This window comes from Ricinus communis, chromosome 5 (assembly GCF_019578655.1).
Source record: "Ricinus communis isolate WT05 ecotype wild-type chromosome 5, ASM1957865v1, whole genome shotgun sequence".
Taxonomy (NCBI): Eukaryota; Viridiplantae; Streptophyta; class Magnoliopsida; order Malpighiales; family Euphorbiaceae; genus Ricinus; species Ricinus communis.
Window position 1 is genome coordinate 454,172 of NC_063260.1, and position 22,758 is coordinate 476,929.

Below are 22,758 nucleotides of genomic sequence, written 5' to 3' on the forward strand. Positions count from 1 at the left end.
AAAAATATAAATTAAGATTTATAGATATTAATTATGTAAAAAATAAAAAAATAACATTCTCTTCCTCACGTGATAGACATGATTTTAAAATATTCAAAACGGTTATTATTCTTTATAAAAATTAATACATTTAATTAAACTAAAAAATAAAATAAAAAATTTATTAGATATTTTATAAAAACTAATAGAGATTAAACTGAGCCAAGAAAAATAAATTAATTTTAGAAGATAGTAGTGAATTTAGTATAAATATTTTGCTCATTATAATGAAAACAAAGAAAGAAGCATACCTCATAATTATTATCATGCCTTTTTCAACCTAAAAGATTTATGATTATTGTGTTTGATACTTTAGTAATTAATATTGCTAAGTTTCATAATAAAACACTAATACGGTATAGATCTTCAGTAATGAAACCAATTATAAGAATACTCTTAAAAATATGCAAATTATCAAAAGAATAAAAATCATATTCCAAGAACTGCATTTCATTTTCATTGAAATTTATAGTGCACCATAGATAGCCATTGAGTTAAAGCAAAATGTTTTCACCCCTAAATATGTGACTGTAGATTAAGGAAAACCCAAAATAAATTCAAATTGCTTAATTAGCTGATTTTGCAGAGAAATAAAGGTTGTACTTCTCTTTGATGTTACCAAAAGACATGGGGGTTAGCCTCACCTTTTTCACTTTCCCAGGTGAGTTAATATTTTGCTGATCAAAGCTTCCTTCTTCCCAGCAACAGGAATGTTGTGTGCTGTCAAATACAACTTCAGCTCTGCTACTGTCAGGTCCTTCAACTGTAAGAGATACATCACACCAGGGATTAATAACACTGAATGTTACAGATTCAATAACCTGAAACCAAAATTTAGCTTTCTTTACATTTAAAAGTGCAAAATTTGCAAATATATGGACATGAAAATACTTACACACAGGTGTTATTTCAAATCCATCATTAACAAAATTATCATAGACATTACTGCTGCTCCTCCATTCATGAGCATAATAAAAACTTAATTAAGAAACAATTTAGATTAAGCTCATATCCAGATCCCTCATTTGGAATCTTTTTCATTAAAACACGGTCGTATTAACTAGGAAGTAACATATCGAATTTGTTTATACAACTTGAACATATAAACTACTAAATGGTAGCTTTTCTTAAACACCTTATTGGCTATTGGTAATATTCCGTGCAGGATTTAGTATGAACTGACAACAGAAAATTCATATAAGCTTAGAATTGGAAGTTTTAAATCATTCAAGATTATTAATTGTAAAATATTCTGACACTAAAATTTATCTGATAATTTCCTTTTACTTAACAAAGAAAAAACAAACAAAAATGAGCAATGGTTTACTTTGAAATTATCATCTATACTCGGGTCCTTTTTTATCAATCAGCTAAAATTTCTCCATGGGCACACGTTTCACAAAATTGTAAAAAAATTCAATGTTGATTCTAATCAATGGAAAGTTAGAAGCATAAAGTTAAAAGAATAACATCAAACCTTTCCATTGTCAGCAAGATCAGCCCAATCATAATTTGCAGACTCATTTTTGGCATTCTCGGCAGCAGCCTTCCTTTTTCTTGAGGTCTCATTTGCTTTTCCATTGCCCAAAAGGTTTTCTTCATCATACTTGTCACCATAAACAGAAAGCTTAAATTCTTCTATTGCCTTAACAACTCCTGGTCTGTGGCCATTCATATGAACAAATTGACCATCATGTCACCAAGATATCGTGATCCCACATAAAAAGTCACAGGATAGAACTATGATAGATATACCTAATGACAATAAGCTGAAGTCATAGTTACCTAGCCAAGCCTTCCTCATCAGGAAGTGTTTCATCTTTGCTTTCTGGCATCTCATCTTCTTCTAAAGCTAGTGCTTGCAACACTGCGTAGTGTCTCTGCAGAGCTGCCAGGGACAACTTTTGTTAAAATGGTAGGACAAAGACACTACTTAGTAATACTCCTACAATAGCAAAATCCTTGAAATGAAGGCATGCTAATAAATAAATGCTGAGGAAACCTAATCAAATCTTAAAAACTATAACCATAACCAACTTCACACTCTTTCTGACAGTATAATTTATTCATAATCCATATGTTCATATAACAGAAAATTCACATAAAAGCATATTGCTTGAAAACTATGCAGCATAAAAATGGCTTCTGCTGCATAGAATAAATTCTATAAGCTTGTTAGCTTAATTATACATATGATTACTATTTTCTATAGCAGCAGACACTGGTGGAAATTGTGGCTCATTTCCCAGACACCAAAGCTCCAAGCACAAGGAACAAAAGGAAGAGGGAGAGAGACTTAGAGAGAGAGAGAGAGAGAGAGAGAGACAGAGAGAGTAAATGGGAGCAAGGGGTGGGCTAATAGGGGACAGTTTGATTGGCCCAGGGCAATTCTAATTATGTATAGTATTTAATGTAATGAGGAGGTTTTTCAACTAATGATACATGCACAGGAGTTTGAATCACAAGAAAGTCCAGTTCATCCTAGGGCAGTGCTTAAATTAATATTATTTTAGCCTTTATTTTTCCATATTTAATTGGAGAAACTGACATGTAGGTCCAGGATAACTACCATGAGTTCTTTAATCTTGGATATGCATTAAGCATGATTATTTTGCTAATATATTCAAACCCTTGAAAGGAAGCATAATTCTTCACAGTCCAACTAATATAATATATTCGCTTAAATTCTATGCATCTCACTAATAAACAATGCTTAAAAGAAGGCCTTAAGACCAACTTTGACATTTATAAGCATTCTATGTCACTGAGTAATATAATGGCAAATTTACCAGGGTTAGCAAATTGGCATACTGAAAAATCTTTCAGGTCGATACGTTTAATTAAACCAGCAGCCTTTTTAGTTTGATCACCATTTGCATGAGGTAACCCGACATTTGACTCTGAATGAAACTGCAATCAGTCACCATTTCATAGTTAGGAAGACTATTATATAATACATTTAAAATCATATTTACAATTGTTCTTACCTCTTCAATATGTCTGACATCATCAGAATAAGGAAGATATATCATGTGCATTCCTGGTGGTTCAATTTGACCACCGGCACTAACAATCTCATCCTGTTAAGTGTCAAAGAAACTAGAGTGCCTTAGCCTTTAACATAAAGGTCCTACGCAACCCAACACAGTATGTTTCACTTCAAAAGACATGCATCACTTGATGTCTCATTATTTAAGACCTTGAATTCTCATTTCAACAGCCTGGATTACGCAGAAGTATTTACTTCTCATAATAAACCACAAACATGCAATGATACATGCAGCAAAGTAAATGCAATATTAATGGACCAGCTAATTACACACCCCTGTGTGTATTCCTAATGTACATACAAATGCATGAGGAGAAGAGAACGGAAGAGAAAGAAACAGATCATCCAACCAGGTTAAAATTGATCACTGCAAAGAGAAGCATGTGTATCTGAACATATTTCTCAATTTTTATTATTTTCGCAATGCTCATGCCCACATTGTCTTAGAAGTTCTATGAACAATGAGTTTGTGATAATACTTTATTCACACTTTACACTTTAGCATATTTATCTTGTAGGGTCTCAGCCATGCAGCGGATACTAATGATTCAGCCAGCAATTTTCAGATTCAATTTGCAACCTCTTTGTTCCCAAAGCACCAGCAACCATACACTGGTTCATGTTAGTAACTAGTTAACTTTAACAGAGCTACTGCATATGCCGCTCACTTACAACTAAAGGAAGAAGACCAAAAAAATCATCCTCAGTCCAACAGCAACTGGAGTTAAGATGAATTATTTTCTCCATTTAATTCCATCTAGGGTCAAAGTTCCTATCATCTCTATAACAAAATTGTAATTCCTAATTCCCAACAATGTTCAACTATCCTCTTCTTCACTCCCACTACTTCTATCTATTCACCATATTACATTGGTGCATGCAGAAGTCATAGTAGGTTCCCAAGTACGAATACCACATCCACCTTCCATTAGTTACAGATGGTGATTTTTGAAAAGAGAACACTAAATAAAAGAAGGATGAGTGTTACAAAAGTCTATCATTCTGCAGCAGACCATACAAATAAGAGATAGATGATTGATGGAACATTGATGCAGGCAACTGATGAGACTCTTTTCACCAATTAAAAGTGTCATACAAGCAACAGAGTCCGAGCTTATTCAAACATCTAAGCAAGAAAATCTTACTTGTGCAACAAGAGCAACCAACCGAGGATGAGATGAGCCTCCATAGAATGCAACAGCAAAACTGAAAGATATTACATGAGTAAATTAAACCAACAGCAGTTTTACTGCCCCGAGCAGCATATTGTATAAGTCCATCAAATATCATCCAACACAATACTCAAATGTATATCCCAATTAATCCAAGTCAGCATGGTCAAAGACATCCAATCTATTTCGCAAGTTCACCAATATAAGTATACTAAGAGTATATGACAAGTAAGAACCTGATAAAAAATTTTGAACAGGAAGTGCAAACTGATGAAAACTAAATTGTTGCTTCCTGCTATAATAGTTTTTGAGAGAGAGAGAGAGAAGCAGTAAGATCTGTATTTATAAAATTCCTACAACTCAAGGTGCTAACTGCTAATTGTGTCTGTATTGTGTACTTGAACAATATGCCAAGAGATTTCCTTTCTTTTTTTTTTTGGTAAACAATATATAGAGAGAGAGAGAGAGAGAGAGAACAACTGTTACATGCATGTAAGGAACAAAAAAATTCAAATCTTGCATCACAAGAAAACACATGAAGATAAAGGGAGAAAACATAATGTTGAACAGCATCAAGTGATCCTTCCCTCAAAGTCACATTTTTACAGGCTGAAATTAACCTCTTCTGGTGAACCTTCAAGTCAGTTGCAGTACAATCGCTCCCTTTCTACCCACCCACCCAAAAAAGAAAGAGAAAGAAAACATTTCTTTAACAATTTTATGGGTTTATATATTTAATTTCTTATATGGTATTTCTACAAACAAATTAACATAAAAAAAAGTTTAATACCAGTTGGAAATACTTTAAAATAATATCTGAAAAGTTATTTCATTTAACTTAAAACGGTGATGATCAATATGCTTTGGAGGCATTAACATGGTAGCATTTGGTCAAATTCTATGCATTGTATAATATGTATGCAGTTCGTTGGTTTCAAAATGAGAAAATAAAAAGTAATAAAGGTCACTAATAGCTGCTGGCCTGCCGCTACATAATGGCTATTGTGTCTCATTTTAAGAGTTCACGACCCCAACAATGGTCACAGCAATGATTCAAAGTCATACAAGCAATTGCCCTCATAGCTATGAGCAGATAAACTAAAAGAGATAGTCGCCAGATAGATGTAGTACGAGCCCTCGGGTGTATCATGACTTTTGTTTTCTCATTTTTTCAACAATCATAAACACGGAATTTAAGATAATTAGTCAATATTTTGACACAATTAGCTTGATAAATGTCATTAAACTACAACTTGCTGCATTAAAATGATTATTTACAATCCCAACCTTTAAGTGCTCAACTGGAATGTCTCTTTCTACAAGTGCATACTGCATGCACACTCATTCAACTGTCACTATAAATGTAACTATCATAGTTGTGAAAACAATCTGATAACAGCATATCAAATTACCTCCAATCATATCAAATTCATATGATAGGTACCAGAAATATTGCTATAGTTAAATGCATAAAGAAACGAACCGATTAAGCCGCAACATGGATCTATGCAAAGCAATGAAAATGCTAGTGCTGCCAATCACTTCCTGCAACCGTTAATAATCAAAAGAACCAGTTAATGCAGAAAACAAAAGAATATTGTCAAAATAATTCACAAGCCATGACTATATGACTAACATAAACAATCCTGTAAACCTAGCTGTATAGTTCTCTATAGTAGATATGCATGCACAGTTATGTTGTGAGCACAATTAATTTCTATATTATTTACTATTTTCAAGGCTGATTATGAAGATAACATTCACTAGCTTACAACTACTGCTAATACATTTTTCTGCAGTATTAGACTAGATCTGCGCTTGTACTAAATTTTGGCCCCAATTTTCAATTTTTGGTCATAGACTAAACTTCAAGGTTATAATGTGAATCACGAGCATTCTCATTATCCCATTCAAGCATATGCCAATCCTATGTGGCATATTGTAGTGCCCAGCTATCCCAGTCACAATTTCCCACATAAGTTATAATCTACATCATAAACAAGTAAATAGCTATCAAAGGAAAAAACTGACAAAAGTAAATTGCAACTCTTAACTTCTGTATTTTACATTTACCAACAAAGAAAAAATGGTCCTCCACTGATTCTTCATAATCTTGGTGAAAGCAAGACCAAGAGAAAAGGTGATCACTACTAAATATTAGATCAAAGAAGGATAGTAAACCCTAGCCCAGCTTTAAGTAAGCCTCGCCAAGGGTGGCTACTATTGACAATTTCACCTCAAACTATCAAGCTATCAGTGAAAAAATTGAACCATAGTGAATCCAAGCATTGAAATTTCAAATTTTATGGGCCATTTACACTTTTAAAATAGAATGTATAAGAACTTCGTATGCAATTTGAAGTAAATTAGAACAAAAATTTATCAACCACAAATTAAGAACGATAAAAGTTCAGGCTTGTAATTGAGGTTGCACAAAACCAGAGAGAGTTATAAGTAGAGAATAGTGCAAATTGTATTTCATTAAACAGTATCAACTAGGGGGAAAGATATGCAGCAACGTAGAGTTACTCTTAGACGTCAAAACAACAGTAATCCAAGAAAGTATAGAAAATTGATACCTGCAGTAAGTTTTAAGGATAAAAACTGGAAAACAAACCTTATCACTAGGAAAAACAAATGTTGATGGCCTCAAGTTGTGATAATCTCTCAAGCAACTTAATGGCTTGAATCCAAGAAGACGAAGGTGCCCAGTTGAAATTCTTTTTATTTCTGCTAACTCCTCCACAGAGAACTTGATATTCTCGCTTTAGAATAAATGAAATATTTAGGTCGAAAATCACAGTAGATAACACGATCTCAGAAAAAAATGCAAAAATGGGAACTTTACTCTGATTTTACACTCTTAGTCTAGAAAAAGCACGAGTAAAAACAGTACATGATCATCAGTATGTAAGAAGAGAGCTAAAATTACTAAGAGATAACAAAATCTAATAATCTGAAAGAATGCAAACTAGATAAGAGCGAATACATAAATAAGTTGGGCAAAAAAAGCAAACAAAAATTCAGTAATTCTTTATAATACACAAGTACACACACATAGCAAGAAAGAGCGAGAGAAGGAGAAGATGAAAAGAGATAATGAAAGCAGATAACATAGACAAGCTTACTTTTTGTAAGGGTGGGAGAGCTTTGTAGGTTCAAGGATCAGTGCACCCGTATCTGCACAAATGAAAGATCTTTCTGTCTGCACAATGTCAATACATTTACACCAATAATTACTCCCTACTCTTGCAATTTGCAGTCTAAAACAACAAAATAGCGTGAATGAAATACATTTCTGATTAAGAAACTAGGCAAACACACACACAGAAACACACATACATCTCATTTGGCACTGATTGTAAATGTATATTTTCTCACTATAGCATGGAGTGTCAATTACAATTCCCATACATCTCAAACCTTCAAAAAGTCCTATGGGGCATCTATCAGAAGTGTGAGTTCCATATGACTTTGCTTTAACGTATGCATACTATGTTAGTGCAACAAACAAAATGCACCTTCACGATTTGCATTACCTTTAAAGGACGATTTGTAACAGAATCAAGCCATGTAATTGCTCCTATAAAACCAAATTGTCATCCACTTATCAGGCATTGCAAGATGACATGCAGAAGCATTTAAAAAAAATTGAAAAGAATAAAAAACATAAGAAAGTGGAGCACATGTGCACCTGGTGTAGTTGGACGTATCAATGCGTATGTATTCAGGTCAATTGACAGTCCAGCAATAAACAATGTGATTTTTCTTACTATGCGCTTTGTGAACATGCGTTTTCTTAGCTGATCTTTCATATCTTCCAATCTGAAATTGGGCATAGAGATTTACATGGAAAGGAAAATATCGCAAGCATGCAAAACTTCAAGATCTTTAGAGTAAATGCAATTTGTTTCAGTATTGTCTTATCAAATCCTTGGCACAGTTAAATTAAGGTAAGATTAATTAGAATAATTTGGACGAAGGGTTCTAAAGAATCCATGGATCTGGATGTAAACCATCATTTGGTTAAGTAACAATTAAGATAAAATTTATTGATTCCTCAAAATCATTGATCCACTGAAATTTCTCAATATGGGGAATTACAAAAAGCCACTTAGGAGGTGCAATTTTGCAAATTCTCATTTGAATGAATAAGGAATTATGGATTTTACTTTAATTCCAAAAAAACCTTTCAATACTATAATTTTGTCCAGTGTATTACAAACCAAACAATACTCAAGGAATTGATATTTCTTAAGAAAAAAAAAGACTTGATTTCACTTAGCATATATAGTTGTATACTTATTTAGGAATTGTAGCTATAATATTCATGTATTTATTTCCTGTAATTATTCCTATATAGTTGACTTACCTTAAATAGGTCTAGGTATCTTGTATAAATACCTTGAGATATATGGAATAAACATAAGAGTGTTTTTTCAGTCAATTGTTATTTTGGTATTAGAGCAAAAGAAAAATATTTTTGCTGCCTTCTTTTTGTTCAAACACTAGCTGTCATCTAGCTGCAATGTCTACTAAAACTAACAACAAAGAGATTCCTGATAACAAGAAACTCTCGACGATGACTATTCATGAGACCTCTTCTCCAATCCATATTAAATTGGATGGTTCTAATTATCGTGTTTGGTCAAAGATTTTAGAAATGCATATTGTTGGCAGGAAGAAGAAGGGTTATATTACTGGAAGAAAGGTTGCACCTACAGAAGATGATCCGGGCTATGATGAATGAGAAGCTAAAGATGCCCTTGTCAAGTCTTGGCTTATTAATTCCATGACTGATAATCTGATGTCACACTTTATTCAATGTAGGACATCTGAAGAAGTTTGGGATGCGGCTAAAAGGAACTATCTTGATGTTTCTGACTCTTCCCAAGTATATGAACTGATGAAAAGGTCGTTTCAATTGCGCCAGGGTGGTCGACCTCTTCCAGAATATTACAATGAGTTAAATTCAATTTCCATGGAGCTTGATTATCGTAGGCCCAATGACATGACATGTGCTGCTGATATTGAGAAACAAAGGAAGCGTATTGCAGAGGATCGCATGTATATGTTTCTTGCAGGTCTTGATCTCAGTTTGGATCAAGTTAGTAGTCGTGTTTTGGCTACCTCCCCTTTACCAAGCTTGGAAGAAGCTTACTCTTTAGTTCGTCGTGAAGTGCAGAGACAAGTCACCATGGGGACAGAAAATCATTCTGAGGCTTCAACTCTAATGATCTAAAAGAGCACCTCTCAGATGACTCCTTCTGTTCCTGTGAATTCTACTGCTTCCACTTCTCGCTTTTGCACTCATTGCAATACTACCAGGCATACAGTAGATATTTGTTGGAAGAAGCATGGCTATCCGGAGTGGTATAAACTTAAATAAGTTGAGAAGAAAAATAAGAAATCTGCTCAGATTGTTGTTACTGACACTTCTCCACCTTCTGCTTCTCATGTCTCTCAAGTGTCTCCTCAACAAGGTAATTCTAGTATGACATATGTTTCTACTGCTTCTAACACTTGGGTTATTGATTCAAGGGCTACTGACCATATGACTAGTAATTCTTCTATACTTGCCTCTCTAATGTTTTTACCTGTTAAGTCTGTACAGGTTGCTAATGGGACTTCTATGCCAATTACAGGAGTTGGGAATGTCTCAATTTCTCCTACATTCTTAATGTCATCTGTCTTACTTGCCCCTGATCTTTCTAATAGTCTTCTTTCCATTAGTAAGATTACCAAAAGTCCTAATTGTTCTGCAATATTTGATTCTACTCATTGTGTCTTTCAGGACAAACGTACGAAGAGGACGATTCACATTGGTAAGGAAAGAAGAGTTCTTTATTACTTAGAGGGGGCTACGAAATTTAAATCTGAACCTAGCCATGGTTTTCAAGTAGAGAGAGAGTCGTTTGATAGAGAGAAGATTCTTTTATGGCATTGTCGTTTGGGGCATCCATCTTTTCCTTATTTAGAGCGTTTATTTCCTAAATTGTTTCACAATGTTGCTATCTCTAGTCTAAGATGTGAACAATGCATTTATGCTAAAAACCATCGTGTTCCTTTCAAAGCCAGTTTCAATAAGAGTTCTATTCCTTTTTCATGTGTTTATACTGATATGTGGGGTCCTTTTTCTACTCCATCTGCCTCAGGCCATAAATACTTTGTGTCTTTTATTGATGACTGCACTAGAGTGAGCTGGGTATATTTGATGAAATCTAAAAGTGATGTTATACAGGTAATTCCTCAATTTTACAAAATGATTGTCACACAGTTTCATACTCAGGTCCAAGTTTTTCATTCTGACAATGGTCGTGAGTTTGTAAATTAGTCTCTTACCAATTTCTTCCTAAAACATGGCATCCTACACCAAACAACTTGTGCCTACACACCATAACTAAATGGTGTAGCAGAGCGTAAGAATCGTCATATCCTTGAGGTTGCTCGGGCTTTAAGCTTTACTATGCATGTTCCTAAACGGTTTTAGGTTGAGGCTGTCATGACTGTTGTCTTTCTTATTAATCGAATGCCTGCTAGTATCATTAATTTTCAAACCCCTTTAAGGATGTTATCACAATTTCACTCTATTCTTTCTGCTCTAAATATTTGTCCTAAGGTTTTATTGTTGTGTATGTTATGTTCATGTACACTATATATATAGGGATAAGCTTGATCCACGTGCTCTTAAATGTGTTTTCTTGGTTACTCTAATTCTCAAAAAGGCTATAAATATTTTCATCCTCCAACAGGTAAATATTATGTTTCCATGGATGTTCAATTTTGTGAATAAGTATCTTATTTTTCTAGGGATGTATCTATGATTCCTCTTTAGGGGGAGATTAGTAGTAAGGAAGAGGAACGGTTATGGTTAGAAGAGAAGTTGTGGATGTCGAGTAAAGGGAGGAATTCAGCTATTATGGAGAATAAGGAATCTTTAGATAATACTTGTTCTGTTGAGTTTTGAGTCTGAATTAAAGGAGAAAAATGATGAAAGACCAGCTAGGTTATTTCAAAACGGTTATACAAGAAGAAAACAGAATGCCACTGTTATGCCTTTTTCCTGACTCTAGTGCCCCTCTTGATGATACTACCATGCCAGTGGATGACTCTTCTACTATTAACCCTGAGGTATGTGTTCCCTCTCCTACAACTTCAACTTTAGAGAAAGATTCTAGTCCTGTAACATTAGAAAATGCTATTTTGAATCCACAAGTTATGGATCACGATCATGGTAGGAGATATCCCCCTCGTGAACGTAGAGAACCTGATAGGTTAGGTTTTTCCAAGTCATCTTTTAATGTCACTTATCCTATTTCTGATTTATCTCTTATCATCGTCTGTCTAAGGCTCATCTAGCTTTTGCTTTTCAGTTGTCTTCTGTGTCTATTCCTAGTCATTTTCAGGAAGCCCTTGGAGATCCTAAGTGGAAGGTTGCTATGGAAGAGGAAATGAAGGCTCTCCAAAAAAATTCTACTTGGGAGATGGTTGAGTTGCCACAGGAAAAGAAGACAGTAGGATGCAAATGGGTGTTTACAGTGAAATACAGGTCAAATGGGACAGTTGAAAGGTACAAAGCTAGACTGGTGGCCAAAGGTTACAGTCAAACCTATGGGATTGACTATCAAAGAGACTTTTGCTCCTGTGGCTAAGATGAACACCATTTGAGTCATTCTATCTCTTGCAGTCGATCTAGACTGGCCATTGCGCCAGTTTGATGTAAAAAATGCTTCTCCATGGTGATTTGATAAAGGAGGTGTATATAGATCCTCCTCCAAAATTTACACTAGGAGGAGGTAAGGTGTGCAAGCTGAAAAACGCATTGTATGGGTTGAAATAATCGCTAAGGGCATGGTTTGGCAAGTTGAGCTACTCAATGAAGGAGTATGGTTTTAAGCAAGCTTTGGCAGATCATACTCTGTTTTATAAGAAGGAGCATGATGATATTACCTTGCTTATTGTTTATGTCGATGACATGATTGTTACAGGTAGTAATGCTAGTGAGATAGAGAAACTTCGAAGCTACTTGGCCAAAGAGTTTGAGATGAAGGACTTAGGGGTTCTAAAATACTTCTTAGGTGTTGAAGTATCTTGGTCCAAGCAAGGACTTTTTCTCTCCCAACAGAAGTATATTTTAGATTTCTTAACTGAAACTGGTAATTTTGCCTGTGAACCTGTAAATACTCCCATTGAGGTAAATCATGGTCTATCTATCTATCCTGATCAGGTTCCGACTAACAAGGAGAGATATCAGAAACTAGTGGACAAGTTAATTTATCTAACCCACACTAGGCCTGATTTATCATATGCAATTAGTGTTGTCAGTCAGTTTATGCACAATCCAAGTGACCGACACATGAATGCAATGAATCGTGTTTTGGCTTATCTAAAGTCCTCTCCAGTTAAAGGTATTATGTTCTCCAAACATGGGCACTTGGATATTATGGGTTACACAGACTCTGACTTTACTGGCTCTAAATTGGATACAAAGTCTACTTCAGGCTATGTGTCATTCGTTGGAGGTAATCTGGTGACTTGGAAGAGTAAGAAACAGAATGTGGTGTCATTGTCTAGTGCAGAAGCTGAGTACCGGGCTCTTCATCATGCAGCCACAGAGCTTGTTTGGTTAAAAATTCTCTTAAAAGAACTCGGGTTTGGTCCAAATAAACCTATGATACTCTATTGTGATAATACTGCAGCTATTGAGATAGCTAACATTCGGGTTCAACATGATCGAAGTAAGCACATTGAACTTAACAGGAACTATATCAAGAATAATCTGGATTCTGGTACGATAGAGGTTCCTTACATTAAGAGTGCAGATCAGCTGGTGGCTCATTTTATGCATCATTATCCAAGTTGGGCATGTGTGATATCTATGCACCAACTTGAGGGGGAGACTTAGCATATATAGTTGTATACTTATTTAGGAATTGTAGCTATAATATTCCTGTATTTATTTCCTGTAATTATTCCTATATAGTTGACTTACCTTAAATAGGTCTAGGTATCTTATATAAATACCTTGAGATATATGGAATAAACATAAGAGTGTTTTTTCAGTCAATTGTTATTTATTTCTTTTAATTTTGTTAGAGATTGGGACTTCACCTAGCAGCTTAACCTTTCGAGTGGAGTGGTTCTTTGATATGGTATCAGAGCCTCTATGATCGGAAGTTCAGAGTTTGATCCTTATCCACCTCATATTATTAATTAAATATTTCAAAACATAATAAAGTGAGCTTATATTTGTTTACACTTCAAGCCCAATGGGCATTCACATACAAGGATGTGTTAGAGGTAAACCCATTATTGAAGCCTTACCTAACAACTTAAACTTTTGGATGAAATGGTTCTTTAATAAATTCCATGGGTTTTATATTCTCAATTCATAGGAGACCTAAATTATCCTTGCTGAAGAAATCCCAGAAAACCAAAGACAATCTATGTTTTTTGGGTAACTCCTATCAAAGTACAAATTCAAAATCAGCACATTCATCCACTCTTCTCAAAAATAAAGTATCGGGTTGTACCAGCATAAAGCACATAAATAATCCATAAATAACGACAGTGTTTTACTGTTTAAGAATTCATGTTCAGACAATCACCAAGTTTTTTATTCAATTCCTAAATGCATCTTTAAACCACCATAATTAGAAATTCACATAGGAACAACCTTGAGAAATCTAACAGTGTCACAAACCTACATAATAGCCAAAAGTGTAATTTCTTATTCTTAAAAATGCAAAACAATCAATATAATTTGAAAAAAATTTAACATTTATACCATTGAACATTAGCCTAAATGTTTGGCACACACGTCTCATCCCATTACAAAATTTATTTGAGATTGTTATGTGACTTTACAATAGTTTTTCTTTCCCTAAATCCTCAGACTGTCCCATTCTTTGCTTCTCACATCCTAATATCCCGTTTCTCTAGCTTTATAATTATTATTGTGAATTCCTAAATCTCAATTTCAGTTTCACTGAGAACAACCAATTCTTAGGCTCAAAATTCAAAGCACTAAAAGAAGAAGCAACTCGGCCAATACAATATGATGGTCCATGCTATTGAAGCATAAGAATATAGTACCAAAATAAGCATATTTGCATACTTTTGTCCTGCCGAGGGCACAAATTGAGCAAGCTCATCACCTTCCAATCCAATCAATCCCTGAAATGCATTAAGTTCTGTATCAACTGTTTTCCTATCACCTATAGAAGTCAACATATAAAATTGAATGTGAACATACGTATCAATAAATATGGCTTACAGCATAGAAAAGTGAAATATGGAATTCTTCATCAGGTTGGCTCAAGGGTAGAAGTTCAATTGAAATGCCAAGATCTTGTGCATCCTGAAAAAGAGACATTCTCAGGAGAAGTGTGCTTTTAGATATTTGACATAAAGCATAAAGAAGTCAAACTAAATTGCATTTCCCACTTTAGCTCGCTGCAATGTGGTCCTTGTCATATCTGTTTTTGCTGCACCCTGCATACTCCCAAAAGGGTCATCTTCATTTGTAAGCAATAGTATCCGTTTATCAGCAGTTTTTGCAGAACTGAATCATTTTAACACAAAACATAAGCAAACAATACATAAGCTATATTTAAAAATAAAATCAAAATATCACTTACACTTGAGAAGAGAAATTCAGAATGAAGCTGAAATGATGATAATTTATGTTTTACCCTTTACGCAAAAGAGCTTGTGCTACCCAAAGAGCATTGTAAAGGGAATTCTCCCGAGAGCCAGACACGATGCCATACTGACTACCAATTTCTTTCATAAATGATTCTGCAAGAGAACTAGTGAAAATAAGTTAAGAGGTTCAAAAATAAATGTCCATTCCCTAAACAGGCATTTCTTTAACTGCAAAATCCTCTTAATGTGACTGAACAAAATGAAATATTTTTAAAAAGAGGATACAAGCAAATACATTAAATGTATCTGAAATTGAGTAACTCAAACCATCCACATCAATGAATGACATGGCTTTGAATGACAAGGAGCGTGATAAATGGGCTTGGATAAAACTCATTCCCAAAAGCTAGCTTAAATGGGCTTGAGTAGAACTCATTCCCAAAAGTTAGGTTAAAGGAAGAGGGCGCCTAATCCACAAATATACACCATAACAACCTAGTAACTAAGCAATGTAGGATAAATACAACTTCTAACACCGTCCCTCACGCTTAGCGTGTCATACAAATGGGTCGGGTCCAAACCCATCATCGCAGACAAAAGGTCGGCTCCGATACCATGATAAATGGGTTTGGGTTGAACTCATTCTCAAAAGCTAGCTCAAAGGAAAAGGGTACCTAATCCACATATATACACCATAACAGCCTAGTAACTAAACGATGTGGGATAATTACAACTTCTAACAGAGCGCATAAAAAGACTTAAAAAAAAAAAATTAAATTCAACATTTCTCGAGAAAAGTGTGCAAATTATAATTACTCCACCAAAAAGAAAAAGACCAAAGGAAAAGAAAGAATCGCTTACCCTCTATGCAATCAAAATCTTTTATAAGCCTTGCAGTTGGCCTGTCTAGATACTCTCTTTCAGCAACATTGTAGACAAAAACACCATTTAGGTCTTGCAAATTCCTCTTCTCCCGCTGCAATGGTTTAAAAAGAAGGGTGAACAATGGTTGTGTATGCTTCAAGTGCAATGTGGAATTCGTCTCATTTATAAATGAGTTTACAATAGAATCTAATAATAACTCAACATTTGTCAAAAGAACAAAATTTCAGAATTTCAGCCAGCACAGCAACATCTTACTGTGTTGAAGAAGCAGATCGCAACTTCATCATATGATCTATTGATGATTTGAGTCTTTAAAGATTGCGCAATAGAACTGACTGCAATGTGGAAATGAGTTTCATCCTTTTGATCTTCCTGTCATTATAAATACATCAACAAAATGTCAAACCGCTGATATCCCAAAGTGAAAACACAAGTTAGTAAGAAAGCATTAATAATTTCTGCATACTCATGCATTGCACATGAAAAAGCAATTAATAATTTCGCATTTTTACTTCATAAATTATCATTCAACAGGCGACATTTGATTGATATAATGAAACACTATAGCATGCATCTCATCTAACGCAATTAATTGCAATTGGGTCATTGCACATACCATACAAACTTTACCAAAAGCAGATAATGATAAATTTTTTAAGTAAAATAGCTAGACACCCGCAACTCTGACTCACCTATTATTGCAATTTTAGCACAATGAACTGATGAAAACAATTTAACTAATTATAAAAAAAAATGAACCATTACAGACAAAGTAGAATAAACAAATTAAACGATAAAAAAGAATTTAAAAAAAAAAAAGGAAAAGAGAGAAAGAAACTGACGGCAGGAAAAGTAGTGGTAAACATTTTAGGAGAAGCATCAACAAGGTAGACTACAAATTCCTTGGAGGATTCTCTTTGCTGTAAAAAAATAAAATAAGAAAAAAAGCTAAGAAATTATTAGTATAAAGCATGTCGATTGTACTGAGCTGAAGTATAGAAAAATAAATAAGAAGGACCTGATAGAAGTCAGAATCGGGGTCATCTTCGTCGTCTCTGAAAACGTCGTCAGGGTCCAACTCCATACTCCGATTAAAAGGAAAAAAAAAAAATCTGGAGCGAGAGAGAGAGAGAGAGAGAGCCGAGTGTCTTCTGGGTTTCTCTGTCAGTGCACCCGCCTCGTTATTTTTATAGACTAACTTTTGAAAATGCTGACTTTTGTTTGTCTCTTTTACTTTTTTCCTCTTACCCGTTCACTTTTTACTTTTTTCCTTAACCGCAAAAGTAATATTCCTATAATAGTTTACATTGAAAAATTATTTTCTCAATTTTTAATTTTAAGAGGACAGTTTATGCAAAATAAAAAAGATTCGTATATTAAATAAAAAGCCTAAATATTATAAATTTCAACGCTTATTAACAATTTTAAGTATTATCTTTAATCAGTAATATATTATACATCTATTTATAAATTTTTTTATATTATAAAATAAAATAATTACTATGCTCTCGGTGTTTTTCATATTATACTAATTATTTCATAAAATTTAAAAATTATATTTATTCATTTTTCTATTTTATAATTTTATACTAAAAAATTTTTCAATCAAAATTTCTGTTAAACAATAGTTAACTAGATTTGGTTATACTATTTATCTCCTAATTTTTGGTGTAATATATAAATTGTCTCTTATAGTTTATTTATTGTGTTAAAATTTACTTATTTAATATTTATATAAAAATTAATTTTAGTGTCTGTAAAAAAATAATTATCTAGTATTCTTTAATTACTATAATTTTTAGTATAATTAAATTTTAGTAAAATCTAAATATCTTAAAAGTACTTATATTAATTAAAATATTAAAAATTTATATAATTTAACTTAAATTGTTAAAATAAGATATTTTTATTATTAATTTTGTTATACTAGAATTGTAACTTTGATAAGAAGTTTGAGGATTAAATTATATTTTTTATTAATTCAAAATATAAGGAAATTTTAGTTAATAAATAAAATATAAGGGGCAATTTAAATATTCACAAAAAATCATGAGATAAATAGTATAAAAGCAAACTTAATTAACGATGTCCTAATAGATATTATGACAGAAAAAGTCTTTAGTATAAAATTATAAAATAAAAAGATAAAAAATATTATGAGGTAATTAATATAATATGAAAAAATACAATAAACAAATAGTAATTTCCCTTTATAAAATTTATAATAATAATTTATTTATATATCAATAGACATAATATATATATATATATATATATATATATATATATATATATATATATATATATATATATATATTATTTATTGGTATCGCGATGGTTTTTGTTTAACTCAATAACACTTTAATATAATTATATCTTATAAATTTGGGTTCAGCTCAGTTTAATTATAAAAAGATTATACTTGAATTGAGTTATGTACTCCATTTTAATATGATGAATCTACTCTTAGAGGATATCGCGTGGTTAGTAATATATTCCAACAAATTTTTAAATTATATTTTTTTCTCTATTATTAGAAGTATATATAAAAGTCAAATTTTAAAAGGAATTTTTAATTTATTTTTCTTTTTTAAAATGATTTAGAAGCCACATTCTTTCTTTTAAAATTTAAAGAGAGAAAATTACTTTTAAATAAATTCTATTTTTTTACTCAAGATTTACATTAACTTTTCTTTTTTATTTATGTTTTTTTACTTTATTAATAAAAATTAATTAGAGAGTAAAATAGAGAGTGTTGTTGGACTATACATATATTTCAAGACAAATTAAAATAAAAAACTAATAGTTATAGTTTAATAAAGAGACATATACAAAATATTATTAAGGATGCCCTTCCCACATAAATTAGGATGTTAATTTTTAATGTTAGTCATACCCAAAGTGATTACCTCAAACTTAAATTAAAATTCGAAATAAATCGAGAATCGTTTAGCAATCTTATTTAGATGGTATAATTTAAGAACATATATATATTTTAAAAGTATAGATAATCTCTTGAACTTTTATTTATAATATAATTAAATTTTAAATTTTAAAGTAGTTTAATTACATTTCTAAAATTTAGAAAATATAATTATATATTTAGAGCTAATTCATTTTTAACTAATAATAACAGTGTTGATTTTTCTTTATTAAAGTGAAGAAAAAATTATCATTTTATGATTTATACTCACTCAAAAGTAAAATTAATATTTATTCATATGAAAAAATGTGAATTAGTGTCTAAAATTAACTGGATCTCGTGTCATTACATGGTAAATAGTTGGAGTTAGTTTTAAGAATGTAATTATTCTTTTTCAAAACTTTAGGGATATAATTGAGCTATTGAGAAATTTAAGATTCAGTTTTGCCACCAGCCGAAAGTTTAGAGACTTAATTGTAAGTTTTGCCATATAATATAAGGGCAAATATCTCTACTTTCAAAATTGTTTTGAATAAATTAGGCAAACAATTTTTCATACCACCTTGCCTCTATTTCTCCCTTTAAAAATTGTGTAAATAGTTGTCATTAAATAAATAATAAAATTGATAATGACCTATTGAATTTTGGCAATCATTTATGATCTTCACACTCAAATTGCTAGTTAATGTTCATATATTATATGTAGTTTTTATTGATATGTGGGAAAGTTATAAACATATACATTCCTCAGGCATGGAGGAGCTACAGCATTAAAAATTTGCCAGAAATTATTAAATCTCTATTTTATTTGTCTTATTAACCTGTTGTGTAATTGCTATGATTTGTTAGAGGCTATGGAACAATTGTAATGATGCTGTGCAGAACTGTAAAGCAAACTCTGCAGGAAAGATCTTAAGAACAGGCTGATGCTGTTTGAGGTAGGAAGGTGATCTGGCTTGGAATAGGTCAGCTGAAGGGTGGCTTAAGGTTGTGTCGTGCATGATTAGATCTCAGAAATGTGGCTCTTAGAGGATTCGAAAATTTGGGTGTTGGGAATTATTAAATGCAGAACAGGTGCAGGCAATGGGACTCAAAAGTTCATCATATCAGGGTGTTCTTTTGGAGGATTGCAGATAGTCAGCTTGTAGTTTTCTGAATTTGCAAATTCGTTATGTTAAAAGATTTGCTGACATTGCAGTTCACTTGTTAGAGCAGCTAGTTCCTCGTCAAACTTTAAGAAATGCTCTCGAAAACTTTATAGATAGACTCAGTTATTAGATTATTCGTAGACTAAATCAATTGCTAGATTAAATAACATAATAAAATTCTCCCATTGATAAAAGTCACCTATTTTTCTCCTTTAAGGATTAGACTCCTCATTTCCATGGAAATCAAACAAATGAAAGCATAATATATTACATATAAAACAATTAATTATTGATATTGTAAAGGAAAATTGCATGTACAAACGAAAATTGTTCAATATTAATTAGGTCTAATCATAACTCAACTCTAGAACTTTAGGTTCAAAATCTCATGAGTTGCATCTTGTCAGACTTTTTAACAAGACTAGTACATTAACAGCAAATTATTTTGTTTCAATGTAAGAATAATGGAAAAAAGAAGGTTCACGAGAAAGAAGAAAAGAATGCTCATGCTAATTTCATAGTAGTCATGCATTAGAGATGTGGCCAAAATAATATGAATTTTATTTTAGTAGTTCAGAGCCAAGTAAAAATGATAATCCTGCAACCAATCATTGCAACAGAATTCCTTTTTCTCACTTCATTTTCTTTGTAGTTTAGAGCATTAATCAACAAGTTTGCAGTTTTACTCTTCCAAATATGGAAGGGTATCTCAAGCTCATTCCCTGCAATGTCTCCCTGTTGTCTGCATACTCATCTGTCTCAACTTCATGGGTGCTGTTCAACACCGCATATAAACAGATTATACCAAAGCAGCTTCACAATCATGTTGTTTCGAGGTTGAAATACTATTTTTCTCATAAACCATCTTAAATAGACTTCATCGATTAATTCTGGAATGGTCAGGGTCGAAATGAGCTTTATGATGCTGCACAAGCTTATTTATCAACAAAGATTGGACCCAAGAATCATATACTCGGCGTTGGAAAGTTGGAGCAGAAGAAGAATGTTTCTGTTGCCATTGCAGCTGGAGGAAAGGTTGAAGATACATTCCGAGGCATACCCATTACTTGGTTGTGTGTTGAGACAGAAAAGAGCGAATACAATGATGATTCGCGGCGTCAGGCTGTTAACAAGTGTTCTTATTGGATGAGTTTTGACAGTAAGTATATGGAAACAGTTCAGAATGATTATTTGATCCATATTCTGAACACTTGCAAGGCTCTGATGGAAAGGGAAAGAGGTACTGAAGTTCTACAGGCAAATTAGTACTTATGATAGAGGTTCATGGAAAGCTGTCGAATTTCATCATCCAGCTTCATTTGATACACTTGCTTTGGATCCTGAGCTGAAGAAAGCAATTATAGATGATCTTGACAGGTTCATGGCACGAAAGGATTTCTACAAGAGAGTTGGTAAGGCTTGGAAGCGTGGATATCTATTGCATGGTCCCCCTGGAACAGGAAAATCAAGCTTAATTGCAGCCATGGCTAATTACTTGAACTTTGATGTTTATGACTTGGAGCTTGGTAATGTTGGTTCTGATGGTGAGCTAAGGAAGTTGTTATTGAATACAACTAATCGGTCAATACTCATAATTGAAGACATAGACTGTAATTCTGAAGTTCATGATCGGTCCAAAATCATAGATCAAAAAGACTCGAGTTCTGACAAGTATAATAAGGTACTTGTAACTAAAATCCTTTGTTTTCCCTATTCCATTCACAAATTTCTGCCTTGTAACAGCTCTTTAGTGCCACTTACGCTTTTTTTGTTCCTGCCTTGTAAATTCCAGACATTCACTCTCTCAACTCTGCTCAATTGCATTGATGGGTTATGGTCAAGCTGTGGAGAGGTACGAATTGTTGTGTTCACAACGAATCACAAAGAAGTATTAGACCCTGCATTGTTTCGTCTTGGGCGGATGGATATGCACATCAATATATCCTATCGCACAAATCAGGGTTTTAGAGTGCTGGCCTTCAACTATCTTGGCATTCACGACCACAAGCTCTTTAAAGAAATTGATGGCTTGATGGAGAATACAAAGGTAATCCCTGCTGCTTTGGCTGAGGAGCTACTGAAGAGTGATGATGCTGATGTTGCTTTTAGAGAAGTGATGAATTTCCTTAGCCGGAAGAAGATGGAAGAAGTGCAATTTAATGGTAAGGATGAAACTCAAAGATTGAGGACTGTGTGATATGATAATAATGCTGCTTCAGGTTCTGTAATATTTAGCCTGATTTTTAGTAGTTTCAGAAGGAATTGTTGCTTGCAATGGTTGTTGCACTAGCAAGGAGTTTGCTTGTGATTAATGGATTAAAAGTAAATCAAAACTTAACATTTTATATTAATTCATTTTGAAGTTCTCTGATATGAGTTTCTGTTATTGTGCCTTGAATTTCTATTAGTTAAAATGAGTTGTTTTCACATGCACATTATGTAACACCCCCATTACATGCTAACCAATAGACATTATCCAGAAAACATACAAGCGTCGTAGACTATATACTACATGTAGATAGGTCAATATGCAGATTGTTAAGAATCAAGACACAAGGTTATTAACATATAAACATATGATTATACTTAAACATCATTTAACAAGTATTCAAAATATCTTCTTATGCCTTACAAGGCACACTTCTATATACATCACATAACTGCATACAAAATACATCAGGAGGAGACTCCACAAAACTGGCCCAACCTGACAGAACTGCTAAAAGCTAGACTTTGGATACAACCAACGTATGCACTACTATTTACAAACCTGAAAAAAAAAAATTTGGAGAGGGGTGAGCCTCCAGCTCAGTAAATAAATAATCAACATAATCTATATCACATACACTTAATACAATTTCCACCCAATCACATAACTTACCATGATTCATAGTT

General features: G+C 33.0%; 2 protein-coding genes across 2 annotated transcripts; one reads left to right on the plus strand and one right to left on the minus strand.

Moving 5' to 3' along the window:
• Positions 1 to 471: 471 nt before the first annotated feature.
• LOC8279146 (ATP-dependent DNA helicase 2 subunit KU70) lies at positions 472 to 16,970 on the minus strand. Its single transcript, XM_002521486.4, has 19 exons — positions 16,811 to 16,970; positions 16,635 to 16,712; positions 16,048 to 16,164; positions 15,769 to 15,883; positions 14,955 to 15,060; positions 14,707 to 14,824; positions 14,537 to 14,620; positions 14,378 to 14,436; positions 7,955 to 8,085; positions 7,800 to 7,843; positions 7,389 to 7,465; positions 6,878 to 7,025; positions 5,744 to 5,805; positions 4,234 to 4,294; positions 3,027 to 3,119; positions 2,829 to 2,949; positions 1,825 to 1,927; positions 1,517 to 1,700; positions 472 to 802 (listed from the first exon to the last, which is right to left on the minus strand). The coding sequence occupies exons 1-19, from the start codon at positions 16,874 to 16,876 to the stop codon at positions 689 to 691; spliced, it is 1,881 nt and encodes a 626-aa protein (XP_002521532.1). The 5' UTR covers positions 16,877 to 16,970; the 3' UTR covers positions 472 to 688.
• A 3,589-nt stretch (positions 16,971 to 20,559) lies between these two features.
• LOC8279145 (AAA-ATPase At2g18193) lies at positions 20,560 to 22,060 on the plus strand. The gene is given in 3 exon segments (XM_025157780.2): positions 20,560 to 21,090; positions 21,092 to 21,544; positions 21,656 to 22,060. Coding segments are annotated over 3 exon segments (1,389 nt in total).
• The last annotated feature ends 698 nt before the right edge of the window (positions 22,061 to 22,758 follow it).